The sequence below is a fragment of the Podarcis muralis genome, chromosome 1, assembly GCF_964188315.1.
Source record: "Podarcis muralis chromosome 1, rPodMur119.hap1.1, whole genome shotgun sequence".
NCBI lineage: Eukaryota > Metazoa > Chordata > Lepidosauria > Squamata > Lacertidae > Podarcis > Podarcis muralis.
In genome coordinates, this window is record NC_135655.1 from 20,028,619 (window position 1) to 20,042,614 (window position 13,996).

The following is a 13,996-nucleotide window of genomic DNA, read 5'->3' on the forward strand; positions in this document are numbered from 1 at the left end:
AAGTTGTTAACATTTATCTGAAAGAGTTGTATTTGTCAAAAATGTATTAACTAATAACATTAGTAGAATCAGCAGAAATACACCCACCAGCCACATAACTGTAACTGAGAGCAAACAGGGATAAATCGTAATGGGGGAGGACTTTATTGGGAAGGGTAACATAAATGTATTTTTAATCAAAGGAAGCAGGCAGGTGTTATTTTTACAGTGCACTGTTAAGAAATGCTCTTCTAAATATTAGACATCCCCATGATCCATACCAAGAACTGTGACAAGACTGGTAAAGAATCAAAATAGTTCTGGAATACTACATGAAAGAGCAGAGCCTTTGCAAGGCTCAAGTGACACCTCAATCCTAAATACAGATTCTAATCCGAAATACCAAATGTGTTTTGCTGTGTAGGCAGCGGCAGTAAAGTTCAGTTGTGTGCCAACAACGCTATCCCTTTACTATTGAAATAAAATACTGCATTTGTGGGCACATGATTTCTACGTGGTCTATGAGAACACCTGTGGCAGGATGCAGTAGTGCAATGCAGAAAGCAGAATTTAGCAAACTCTCTGCATGTGCCGATTAGACTTTAATATAGACAGGAGAGCCGCAGCTCAGTATTTATTTTTCTATCCAATTTATATAACACCCTTCCTCCCTTGCAAAACTGCAAGACCAAGGGAGATTTTCAGGGGAGAATCAGGTGGAAGAATTCAACATCACCAACTGCCCCAACATATACTGCCCCCACATCAGCATTACAAAGCAAACAGGCAGTTGGATCTAGAGCTGCTGTTGCATTCACTTTTGTGAGTTGGATCCAGCAGAGGCTCCTGTTCCACAAACTGGATGTTCCCATGGGCAGAAGGTGGCAGTTTTTGCCTTTTTCCATGAGGCCCTCAGCTGTTACAGAGGGTGCTGCAATACTTGGGAGCAGATTTTTGTGGACAGAGGGCTATAGGAATGAAGGGGGAACTGGCCTCTATTGAGCAAACACGATTTACTTGATCCCTGAGAGTACTGTCTTTCTTCCTCCTGCAGGAGCACTCATTTTTGTAGAGTTCTGCTCCATGCCAATCCTGAACACACCCCAGGACTGGGAATATTGATTTGCAAATGTGGGCCTGTTGGACATGTTAAAAAGAATAAGACTTGTGTTTTTCAGAAAGGTTCTTTGTAAGAAAGCAGAATCTTATCAGAACCTGTAACTCCATTCTTAGAAACTGGTGCAAAAACATGCACGTTAACAACTGATTGTTATAAGTAGCAATTTAAGCAAGTCCCAGTTTACAGCTCTTATAGTATTAAAATAAAAATGGGGAGAAATTGCCAATGGTCTGGAATCTTTTCACACAGACAAATTAAATATAATGAAGAGGCTTGAGCATCTTGGTGCCAATATGTACAGGTTATTTTCTGAGTGAGTGGATGTCATTATTAAGTGGCTCTTCCTCCCACAGTAGCAGTCTAGTTTGTTTGTTTTTACAGGAAGAATATATAACAACTCATAATATACCAACAGAATATAATATAAATATAATTTTTTAAATGCTAGAAGTAGTTTTTTTTTAAGGTATGTCACAGTATGAAATAATTTGCAATGATATCTGAAGGGCAAAGGACACTTTCTGAAAACCATTTTACAATATGAATACTGGTGATTCTTAAGAGTGTGTTTTTTGTTTGAGATGCCATATGACTGCAACTTTAAACACCAGTCTCCTAAATATGCCAATCAAACTGTTTCTGTTGTAACCAAAAACATTTGGAGTTAAGCTTTAGCTGGTTTCTGTGAGCACACAGATGAGAAATTGGCATTTGGAGAACAAACATGGTTTACTTAGCTCCATGTGTAGCTACCAAACACCTTGATCAAAAAAATCTGATCTAGATAAATTATGGATCTAGTGTGCACAACAGTTTATTGATGATTAGATTGCAGTCAGCATAATCTGTAGAAGTGCAGACAACTCTGACAAGCAATACAGTTGGATTTCTTATTAGTTGGCATGTAGGTTTTTCAGCTGGAGTCCAACAGTGTAGCCAGGGCTGGGGCTTCAAATTTTTATAACTAGACTCCCACGAGAGGTGGAGGACTCTCCTTCCTTGGATGTTTTAAAGCAGAGGTTGGATGGTCACCTGCCATGTATGATCTAGTTGAGATTCCTGCATTGCAGGGGGTTGGACTTGATGACCTCAGGGTCTCCTTCCAACTCTACAACGCAAGATTTATCAAACCATTATCCAAGAATGTGGAACTCCCTCTGAACTGAGATTAGACAGGCTACCCTCCTTGCTGAACTTGAGAGCGCAAGGCTTAAGACTTTCTTGTTCCAGCAGGCATTTTAGGATTGTACTTGGTTCTTTGATTAATTTGTACTGCTTTATTGACCCATTTTCTGTGGATTGGTTTTATGTACACAGCTTAGAAATGTGAATAATTAAGCAGTATATAAATGTCTTAATAAGTCTACAGAATAATTACTAGAGTAATTACGAACCCAAAGGTTTTTTTGTTTTGTTTTAAGCAGACCTTTCTAAAGTGATCATATGGCGACATCTAGAAATTCCTATTCTGAATTTTTTGGTGAATCAATTGAGGAAAAGCCGACTACTTCGTGTTCATCCCTTACTGCAAGGGGAGCTGTTGTCCAGAGTGCCACTGGTATAGACAAGCTCTTGGGCATTGCTAAAGGAACTCTCTGGATTCCGACCTTTTGAATGGTGTCAAGAGTCAGGGACATGGATTTATCATATATCATAGCATATCATGTCATTACAAATATTCTCCTTGATGGAAATTGTTAGCTGGCCTGCTATTTGCTGCCTTAATTTAATGGATAGATGGGATGGGAAACCACTGGTCCTCCAGATGTTCTTAGACAGCAATTCCCATTAGTTCCAGCCTCCAATGCTAATGATCAGGGATGATGGGAGCTATACTCTAGCAATCTCTGGAATGCCACAGGCTTCCCTTTCCTGACTGAATGCCTAGAGAATATTTGTAATGACATGATATGCTATGATATATGATAAATCCATGCCCCTGACTCTTGACACCATTCAAAAGGTCGGAATCCAGAGAGTTCCTTTAGCAATGCCCAAGAGCTTGTCTATACCAGTGGCACTCTGGACATTTTGCATTTGACTCATTAGCCTTCTTTTTACAGCCACTGATCATACTGGTCTGGCAACTAGATCTCTGTTTTTAACCCCCAAACATACTTAGAGGCTACTTTATTTCATTTTCTCACAATATGGTTTTTTTACCAAAGGAAATTAATATTTAATAATGTGTGTATGCTAATCTTTCATGCATCGACTGGAAGACAAAAAGGTGATTTGGCACTGGCAGGAGGATCCTAAAACATCTTCTCAAATTAATATCATGGATTTTAACATAACTTCTTTCACGTATACCTGTACTGTAATGAAATTTCTGCTTATATTGCTATATAAGTGACAACACATATAGGAACCAGACAGGGAGAAGACTGAATATTATGTTTCGGGCAAAGTATTCATGACCTAGTTATCCAACCTTTCAATTTCAAAATCTGGACAACACTAAATGTATACCAAATCCATTTTTCTTCCTTGATGGTCAGAAAACCTACTGCAATTAGTTTTTGTTTTTTTTAATCTATGCAGCACCTGAATTAAGAAACCTATGACAATTGAGACGCTCATATCATTTATAACTGATGGATAAGAAAGGTTTACTTCATGATAAATTAGTCCTAGCATTCCTTCCACTTTGTCAAAATGAGGTGTTAAGAGAAACATCTTCAATATTCTTTGAAATACCAGAGGTGTGCACGCTCATTTTCCATTTTGACACAAAGTGGATTAGCCTTCCAAAATCTGTATAAGATTCTAGCATTTGTAATGCAAAGTTAGAGGAATCAAAACACAGACGCATTATCATGATCATCAGTCTTCTTTTAATGGGTGAAAAGCTGCATTGTCATTTTGTTTAGTTTAATACATAACCACCCAATACAAAAAATGTTTAAGTTTCAGCTTGGTGTGGGCATCTGACCAGTTTTAACCAAGGGCAAATAAGGTGAGTTTAAAAATAAATAAAATAAACTATGTTACAACTTTCACCCAAATACAAGAAACAGTCAAGAAGCTTTCTTCTTATTAGGAACCCTTAAAATACCTGGCAAGTCTCAAGAAATCCTCCAGAAGAGAGTGCTTGCATTGCTTGCATTTAGTGGGTAACTTTTAAAAAGTGTTTTACTAGTAAATGATTAGAAGCCACAAATATCTTACATTCAAATGAAATGCATACATGTCCCATCATATTTAGGTAAAATTTGATCAATGTCGTGCAAAACAGGGTCATCACATCTGTCCACTATAACTATTGCTAGTCAAGTTAGCCAGCTTAAATTAGTGTGAAAGTGTTAAAATAGATACTCATAAAACATCTTTCATGCCATAAAATACATACTTGTATTTTTGAAAGAAGTTTGGAGCTTCAAAAAGTTTGGACCACTCTGCCTTACTCAGCAAAATTTCATCTGTGATAGCAAGACCTGAATTATAAAAACACATTTCAGTCTTTTCATATATTATCTTCTTCATCGGAACAGTTTACTGAACACAAGGAGTTAAGAGCATATAAATGAAAATATAGCTACCCAATGAAAGCCAAATGAGTCAGACCATTAGCCTACCTAGGTCAGCAATGTCACTGCCTAGTAGCCCTCAAAGCTTTCCAACCCTACCTGGAAATGATAGATCCTGAACCTGGAACCTTTTACATGCAAAGAAAGTGCTGTATCCCTGAGCTATCAACCTGACCCATAAGGAGATAATTTTGAAAGTTTGTTCATAATTTAAGTTAGATGGTGGTGTACAACTCTGCACTAAGAAATAACCAACTACAGTTTATTTAAAGTTTCAGACCGAAGCGTCTTTCTCTGCCTTGATCTTTCCAAATGGGGAAAAAAAATTAAATAGGAAGTGGTGGGAATTGAACCCGGGACATTATGAATAGTATCACTGAACTATTTACTTATTTATTCAAATTATTACCAGCCCTTCCATCCAAAGGAGTCCAGGGAAGCAAACAAACAAATACTTTTTTTAAAAAAACAACACCTCATTTATACGGGCTATGTACAAGTGGTGTTTAAACAACAAGTTGTGCATCTCGTGTTCAATTGTGGCTAAAATAATTACGATACACCACCATCTTTCCAGGTACTAAAACTGTCTTAAGCGTCCTTTCTGACCAGCATTTTACCAGTGGAACAAGTTTCCAAGAACCCATTTCCCCCCCAGTATATCCAAACTACCATATATTTATTCCCAGCTGCTGTAAGCAAAGAGAGTACTGGGCTACTGCAATACACAGAAAAGCTGAAGCTGGATAAGAAGCCACACTTAAGAATTGCTGCTTTCCAATTAGTTTGGAAATGCTATTTCTAAAAGCCTTTACAAATTAGAAAAAGCTACTAGATAAGCATTAGCACAATGCCTGGATCCAAACTATCAACACACACAATCTGAGGAGGGTTATTTTCATTCTTTTGGGAATAGATGTTCAGAATTCCTTACCTTGCTTAAATTCTTCAACCATCACCATACGTGTAGAAACGGACACATTGTAGGTAGAGTTCTGCTGGGGGTATGCTGGTGTAATTATAGGCATAAGATGGTACCTATCACTGGGGTTTACCTACATATAATAACAGCCAATCAGTTTTCTTCAATCACATTTAAGTTAAAAAATGTGGATCTGTCCATTGAAAAAAAAATCCCTATGTTATATACCACTAGTGACGTCAGTGAGGTAATTAATACTGGCAGCCTACTTCAAACTCAGGAAAAGTGACATATTTCTAAGAGCAGATTAAACTTAATTATCTGTTTTCCAATTGCACCTGTACTGAATGCTAGCCTGTCTATAATTATGAAACTGGAGTGATACCTAACTGATACATGAATAACTTTATTACCAGGCACACTACGGTCTGCAACCCTTTTGAAATATGTAGTGCATTTTCCCCCTGTTGTATATTAATTGTCAGAAGAGGCCAATTCAAAAAAGTAAAACAAAAAACTAAGCACCCAACAGGATCAAATGTGTTTAACATATCCTTTATTTAGAACAGTATGTTTGATGAAGGAAGGAAACGTGCAGATGCATGTCAATACTTTTAAAGTTGTAATTATTTTAAGTTGAACCCTTACCATTTCCTTACATGGTTTTCTTTAGCTACTGGAGTACAAAGGACTTGTATTACATACTGCTCATATGCCAAAGGATAACAAGGCAAAAAACAATCATAACATCTGATGTGGGCTTTTATTAAAGTAAACTTTTTATTGAAAATGAACTGTACAGTCTTCATATACACCAATTTTTGCTTGTGTTGGTCAACCAACAGGCTCCGATTCCACGCACTGTGTAGTCACAATTCTGATATCCAACTGGGTTTCAGCAAGCCCAGAACTCGATTGTGATAGCCACATTGAATAGGGAGAAAAATACCCTATTTTATAATACATGACGTGTAATTCTTGCAGGAGCCCAGGAGCAAGTAATCCTATAGTACTGCTGAAATTAAGGAGATGTGGCCCTAATCAGTGCCAGATAGAAGATTACTGGGAATCCCGTGAAAGTAACTTGAGTTTTCTAAAGGAAAAATGGAAAAAACTCATGGCAAAAAGCTACTTACTATTCTTAGTTTAGTATAAACACCTGCCTACAGAGTAGTCACCTATGGCATAAGTGTACAGTACTGGCCCAACTTTCTATGGTCATCACAGAAATCATAGAGTGAATAAATGGATGCAATACCCAATTTAAGTATACAGTCGAATCTCCGTTTATGTAACCCTCTGGTTACATAAACTTCGGGATGCGTGCACAGAAAACCTGGAAATATTTTACTGGGTTTTGCCCCACGCACATGTGCAGAAGCAGTCTGCGCATGCGCAGAAGCGGTCCCCAGGTTGCGGACACCTCGGGATCCGACCGGACCTCCGGAATGAATCCCTTCCGCAACCGGAGTTACCACTGTATTCACATTTTTAAGACTGTGCATTTGGGGAATTTTACAGCAAAAAAAGAGATCCTGAGGCCAAAAAGGGGGGTGGGGGGGAGGAGAAGGCTTCAAGTAAAAACTTGGGACAAAATTAAGTGACAGCCTACATTTTACAGAGAAAGTATAGAAGTGCTGTAAAACTAACCAGTATTTGTATTTGTAACAAAGGTAGATTCCTTAGGGCTTAAGCAATTTGTTTTAAGCAGATTGATCTTATAGGGGGAAAAAATAATACACTAACCCTTGGGTCCCATACAGGCAAATTAAGATTGCATTCTTCTGGCTGTTTCAATAGCACTGGATTTGGCCATTCCCTGTTTAGAGAGATTGTAGCACTGAGTAAGAAAAGCACTTATTTATAACAACAAGCAAGCATGTTTGAATGTGAGCCTTCATTTTATACACCAGACGCAGCATCAGACGAAGCTTCTTTCAAAGAAAACTGCCTAACCAGCTTTCTTAAGGAATGAATTTTGTTTTATTCCCTTCAATCCAAACAACTTTCATAGCACTTAACTGACAAATGCTTAAGGTTTGGTTTTTAGCCATTCATCTTCAAATGGATACACCTTTAGGGCATACTTCTTTAGGGCTATTGTTATGCTAGAAATATTTATGGGGAACATTATTTTAACATTTGGAATCCACCTCATTCCTCATGTCCACGATGGGTAACAACAGACAGCAGCAAGATACCAATAGTATGGACACTCCACATAATTTGGCAAATGCATGTAGAACGTCTCCCTATAAATTGTGTCTTTGCTTAAGAGACCCCCTGCCACTTGGACACTGGTGTTATGTGCAAACTGATCCTAGGACTGATAGGAAGTATTAATTTTTTAAAAAATGGTATCTTCAATGCGTCAGCTATTCTGTCCATAAAAAGTTATGCTTTTTAAGAAGCTAACCTTATTGCAAGTTTGAAGTGCCACTCTAGATTATACTCCACACACACTATGCTACCCATTTGTCTTAGGCCTTAGAAGTATTTGGAACAGGTTAAACAACCAGATTATTTATTGAAACCTTGTGTACCAATAGTGCATCGGTGCAATGTACATTTTAAATTTAGTATTCTTACAGGCACAGCTCCCCCAAACATATCAGTTTTTCCTAGAGAAACCATGCAGCAGCACATCAGCCAAGGTGCTACTATCAATCCAATTCAGCAAATTAACATTAGAAAAATCAAATCTTCAAAGGTTCCAAGAAGGTTTCAGATGATGGGCAGCTAGCATGTGTTGTGCAATGAACTCTGCACTTTTAATTTGAAATCTCATCTCTATATGAGAGCACATGCAGAAATTTGTTAATTCTTGTATATGGAAATAATTCCAGTTATGCAAAATATTTTTTGTGCTTTAGAAGACAGGTAGTTCACTTATCCCAGATATTCCCCTAAACATGTAGCACAATCATATCAAATATGAACTGGCAAATGCTGTTCACCTTAAAGAGTCCCCATTTTAACACACCAACCCGTTCAGACTAGGTATGAATGCCGTCTGTGACCCTTTGCTCAATTAGCCCTAAAATGGATAGAGCCACACAAAAAGGCCAGAGCTCCACAAGAGCTCATGTGTTTAAGTGCCTCACATAATGTAAGTAGATGTTTTGCACCGAGGACTATAAAATAAAACCTGACAAGTGTCTTGCAATTTCTCGGAAGGGTGATTAATATTCCTATGAGTACACTTGTTAACCTGACACCATCTGAAGGAATGTCATAGAAACAACACTAAAATTCAGGGTCTATAATAAATTTTATTTTAGTGTAATCTAAAAAGACATACCATTTAGAAAATACCAAGAAAAATTTATGTACAAGAGTTGATGCTATTGCATTTGGATAAAGCTGGCAAGTTCTTGCTACTAGCATAGCCCAGGAAACTCCACCAAGGAAACCTAGTATATTGGAATAGATGTTGTGCCCTGTTGTTGTAGAGATAAAAGACAAGACAACTTTAGTCACTTTCATTCAACTGGATATAAGCATTTTTTAAAAATCCATTTTGTAAAACCCCACTTACGTTTAGCCCATAGTTTGATAGCTCTCAGTGTTAATCTGAAATTGTCAATATTTGGTACTAGATGGAGAATTTCATCGGTTACTCTGCAACCTAGAAAACAGAAACCATTTTCCCATCATGAATATTAAAGAAAAGACATTAGACAAAACTGGAGAGTTTTGGGATTACTTTGCTTTTTTTCAGAAGAGGGTTTTTTTTTAGCCTAATTATTTTTTAGCCTAACCAATACAAAGCTATGCACAATAAAGGTTCTCTCTTCAACAAGCACAACAAAAACCTAAGATCACAATATAATATTGTGCTATACTATAACCTGAAAGATGGTAGTTCAGCATATACAATTGTCACAGTAAGGCAGAGTTACAGCCAATTCTGCATTTCTGTGTCACATCGAGCACCTCCACCATTCCACATCAATGAGAATTTATGCCTTTGTTAAGCCCTTGCTTGACTCTCATTGCAAATTATTGCACTACTTTCTGTTATCTCAAATTGTTTGTGGGACTGGGATACACAGGGTTATATCTAGCCGTTTTGCTTAGCTGACAGTAAGGCTTCCATCAGTGGAACTGGGAGGGACACAGATATAAGAAGAGAGGGGTGCAGGGGATCCCCAAGATTGCTTTCCTCTCAATTTCTATGACAGCTGAGTGACAACTCTTAGATACAACCCAAACAGATTAAATGAACTATCTGATTTAAGAACAAATTCAGATACTTTGTAACTGAACAAAATTAAGAGCTGAAATTGCATAGATTGATATGTATGTTTGCCTCAAGCCATATTAAGGAATGGGAAAACATACACACTTTAACATCAATCAACCTTAATTCTGTCTATGGTTAACACTGAACAGACTAATTATCTTTGCAAAGGAAGGTCAGCAGAATTCAGATTCTTGCAGTGTGCAATAATGTCATTAAAACTACCTCTAAACAGTGTTTTGACAGCCACTTTAACAATTATTACACTTTTAATCAATGTATACTGAACAACTATTATGCAATACTGAAATATGCAGTATCTTCTGTTGCCACAGAAGATATTTGTATGAAGTTTCAAAAAGCTGTCTTCTCAATTATAAAAAAGAATACCAAATGAAATTATAACATAACTTACCATTAAGACTTCGTATGCATCTAATGTCTAAATTTTTAAGAAGACTATCATCTCGAAGGTCTAGGTCTTCAGGAATAGTCTGAAGTGCTAATCGGGCAAACAATATATCAATCTAAAACAAGCAAGAACAAAGAAGGGAAGTATGTTATCATTCCATTGTTATGCTAATAATTAAGTCTATGAACTGTTGTTTTTTTTAAAAAAAAAGTCCACAAAATGTACTTTGTAGAGACAGCGCTACTTAGTTTCTCAGTTTGTATAGCCAGTGATCATATTAATGAACTCGGGACTGCTGCCCTCCTTCCAATTACATTTCACCTGTCAAGCTGCCAGCTCCTTCAAACCCCACCCGTGCCTACCCTTTACTCCCACCATTGCCCAATCCCCATTCCTTCACTGCTTGCCCCAAACTTCACCTTCTCTAGCAGCTCACCCAAATCCTAAGATCCTGCTGCTGTCATCACTCAGAGAAAAAAGGGGAAAGAGGAAAGTCTTTTGCTCCTTCACCATGCTCTGCCACCAACAGTCATGCATTTTGAAATGCATGCTCCCTACTGGTGGTGGTGGACTAAGTGGAGAAAGACTTTCACCCTCTATCACGGTAACAGTGACAACAGGGAGTGTGTGAAAGCCGGTCTGCTCACTTGCTCTACTTGACCACCTGCCTGTCGGCTCACTTGGCTAGGCTGCCCACTTGAACCCTGGAGTTCCCTTGACCTGTTGTGCATGCATGAGACTAATGGTGGGGGGCAGCAGCAGCAGCAGCAGCAACACAAAAGACAGCAGCTAATTGCAGCATGATCTTTTTCTTACAAAGGTATTACATTGCATGTAAGACATATTGTTGACAAATTGGGGAAGCATTTTAGTGTGCAGCAACGGGAAGAATGCATTTAATCAGTAACATTGTCTCACTTCACACTTGGCAATAGACCACATGCAAACATTTTGGGACTGCAATGAATTGTGAATGAGCTACTACACACATCTTTCTGTGTGTGCTGGGGACTGTATGTGTGGATGGGTCTGGATACTTTATTCCAAGTGGGGTCAATTTTTATACACCCTACTGCTTCAAGCTGCACAATATTAATATCTGAAATAGAATCTTAAATGGATGCCACAATTTCCATGACTAAAGTAGCATTTTTTGAGCAGTCACTAAAAAGCAAGTTACCGTTGCATGGTATATGTCCCTTAAAAGGAAGCAACTGTTCATACAAATAACTTCCATGTGAGGATGGCCTCAGTGTGGACTATGTGACTAGATGGTGGACTATGTGAACAGATGGTGGTGCAAAAGCTGTCTTAATTACTCTTACCTCTATTCCATCAAAACATAGTTTGATAACAGGAACAAATGCTTCTTCAACAGCCTGAAAAATAAATATTTTACAATGACTAGTACTCATACCAGATCTTCAACAGGAACTATTTAAGGGCCTGGCTAGGATAGCTTTTTTATTCCATTCAACTCTAATTCTACGTCAACCAGAATTTACAACAGCAAGCAATTCTATCAGAAATTGGATTCCAATATAGAAATAGATATTACAATAACCCTTCCAACATCACTGAAACATTATGCTTATTTAAAACAGCCTATAATCAACTCAGTTCTTAATGTACAATTATCGTAACGCTTTGGGGACTTATGTCTTTCTTTAGATAGAGTAATTCACATACCCGTAGGTCTTTTACTTCTTCCTGTAGTTTCAGTTTTTCATAAAACGAGGTGAAAAAATCACTCCTGTCAACATGCCTTGGTGCAACACACAATGCATCAATATCAGCACCTAAAAGAAGCGTGAATAAACAGAGTTAGTTACCACATAAAGCCTACCAGAAAAGAGGCAACAGTGCAATGGTATCGTTTTGAACAGAAATTATTGCAGCACAGGATTCTTTTAAATACTGCGCTTAAAAATGGTAATATCATATTGAAATACAGTCATACCTTGGTTGAGGAACGCCTTGCGACTCAAACATTTTGGCTCCTGAATGCTGCAAACCTGGGAGTGAGTGTTCCGGTTTGCAAACATTCTTTGGAACCCAACTTCCGATGCAGCTTCCGATTGAGTGCAGGAAGCTCCTGCAGCCAATTAGAAGCCGCACCTTGGTTTTGAATGGTTTCAGAAGTCAAACAGACTTCCAGAATGGATTCCGTTCATCAACCAAGGTGCGACTGTACATTCTTTCACTCAGTATGTACAGCAACTTCCACTTCAAGAAATCTACCATTTGAAATCAACCACCAAAAGTAAGATCCTCAACTTACAAAGATATAATTGATAATGGAAATATAAGTTAAAACAAGGCTCAATTTAACTTAGTTGACTTATTGTTTTGCACTGAAGCTACTTTTGGAAAGCAGCAGTGTTTTTTTAATATAAGCAAATATAGTTCACAATTTTCAATAGTTTATATGAAACTAAAATGGAGCTTCAATGCTAGGCTTCTTATCTATACCAGAGGTAGCACAGCATGCAAGTTAAAAACTCTCATATCTCCTCACTCTTAATTTATTACCTGCCTGCAGCAGACACTGGTTGAGGATATTTTTATTATGGAGTGGCAATTAGGCCATATTGCATTAAACATGAATGCAAATAAATTCATTAGTGCACCAGACAACTAAAGATTACATAAAGTATACAATGGCCACCAAGAAAAGGCAGCCCCAACTCTACTCCTGACAAACAATAATATATACTGAAGGACAGTACCATCCTCTCTAGTTCTGACTGGCCTGAACTACACAAGGCAGAAATATTCTTTTAATCTCATTGCCTTGCAAGGCACAGGTGTGCTGTGGAAGGGCAGAGAGCTCTGTTGCATTAATACCAACACCTACCCTGCCACCATCAAGTGTCAGGTCCCGGCACTTTTATTTTAGCATCAGATCCTAGCAGTTTCTGTGTGTCTGCAGAGGCTTTTAATATTTAATCAGAATTTAATTCATTCTAAGTTCATTTTAAAAATGTATCTAATATTATACCAGCACCTATAGTAGCCCCCCACAAACACAAATGAGTTGCTATCAAAATGTGTCCAACTGTGGAGGGACATTCCCTCATCTTAAGATGAGCTCCTTTTGCTGTCCTAGGACTGCATTTCAGGAGTAGCATTCTACTGAACTGTGGTGGTGCAAAAACCGTAATTTATTTCAATGTAATAACATTAAAATAATTAATTTTAATAGAATCACATTAAATGATGTAGACAGAACTACCTATGAGACCATTGTGCTTTGGAAGTATGGCTAGTCACAGAAACCAGCTGTTGCTATGATTGCTATGGTACAGCCCTTAGTGATCATCCTTTCCTAATCACATGTTTGTGTGAGGGCAAGTCTCCTGTCCAAGCCAGTCATTGATGTCACTTGCAGCAGAATCGTAAAAGTTTTTATAGGCTCTTTAGTGAATTTTTATACTTCTATTGGCTACCAACTAAGCACTAAGCAAACATATTTTATAAATGTATAAAATATTAGGTACATATCAGGGACACATTACCTTTTGTATGTACACCTAATCTGTATGATCCAAATGTAAAAATTTTCCCTCCAACGTTTTCTATTACAGACTGTGGAAGATTCTAAAAGGGAGCAAACACAGGATTTGAATTTTTATAAGCAATGCAGAACCAGTGAAATATCAGCACACTTCAAACCCTAGACGCTGGCTTCAAGCTTACTGATAGGAGCTTATTTCAGTTGTGGCACACTGATAAGAGGTAAGGGCAGAAAGTTAGCTAGTTATCATTGCTAAGCCACTATGAGAATTTG

At 37.8% G+C, this 13,996-nt stretch overlaps 1 protein-coding gene across 2 annotated transcripts in view; it reads right to left on the bottom strand.

The window, feature by feature from the left end:
• PAPOLA (poly(A) polymerase alpha) overlaps positions 1 to 13,996 on the bottom strand; it is a 45,173-nt gene that overhangs the window by 15,869 nt on the left and 15,308 nt on the right. For both annotated transcript variants that reach the window (XM_028716117.2, XM_028716070.2), the window contains exons 4-12: positions 13,725 to 13,806; positions 11,896 to 12,005; positions 11,532 to 11,585; positions 10,210 to 10,321; positions 9,090 to 9,179; positions 8,853 to 8,991; positions 7,298 to 7,370; positions 5,564 to 5,684; positions 4,452 to 4,536 (exon numbers count right to left, since the gene is read on the bottom strand). In XM_028716117.2, coding sequence (XP_028571950.1) covers positions 4,452 to 4,536; positions 5,564 to 5,684; positions 7,298 to 7,370; positions 8,853 to 8,991; positions 9,090 to 9,179; positions 10,210 to 10,321; positions 11,532 to 11,585; positions 11,896 to 12,005; positions 13,725 to 13,806 — 866 coding nt within the window. The remainder of the gene's footprint in view (positions 1 to 4,451; positions 4,537 to 5,563; positions 5,685 to 7,297; positions 7,371 to 8,852; positions 8,992 to 9,089; positions 9,180 to 10,209; positions 10,322 to 11,531; positions 11,586 to 11,895; positions 12,006 to 13,724; positions 13,807 to 13,996) is intronic.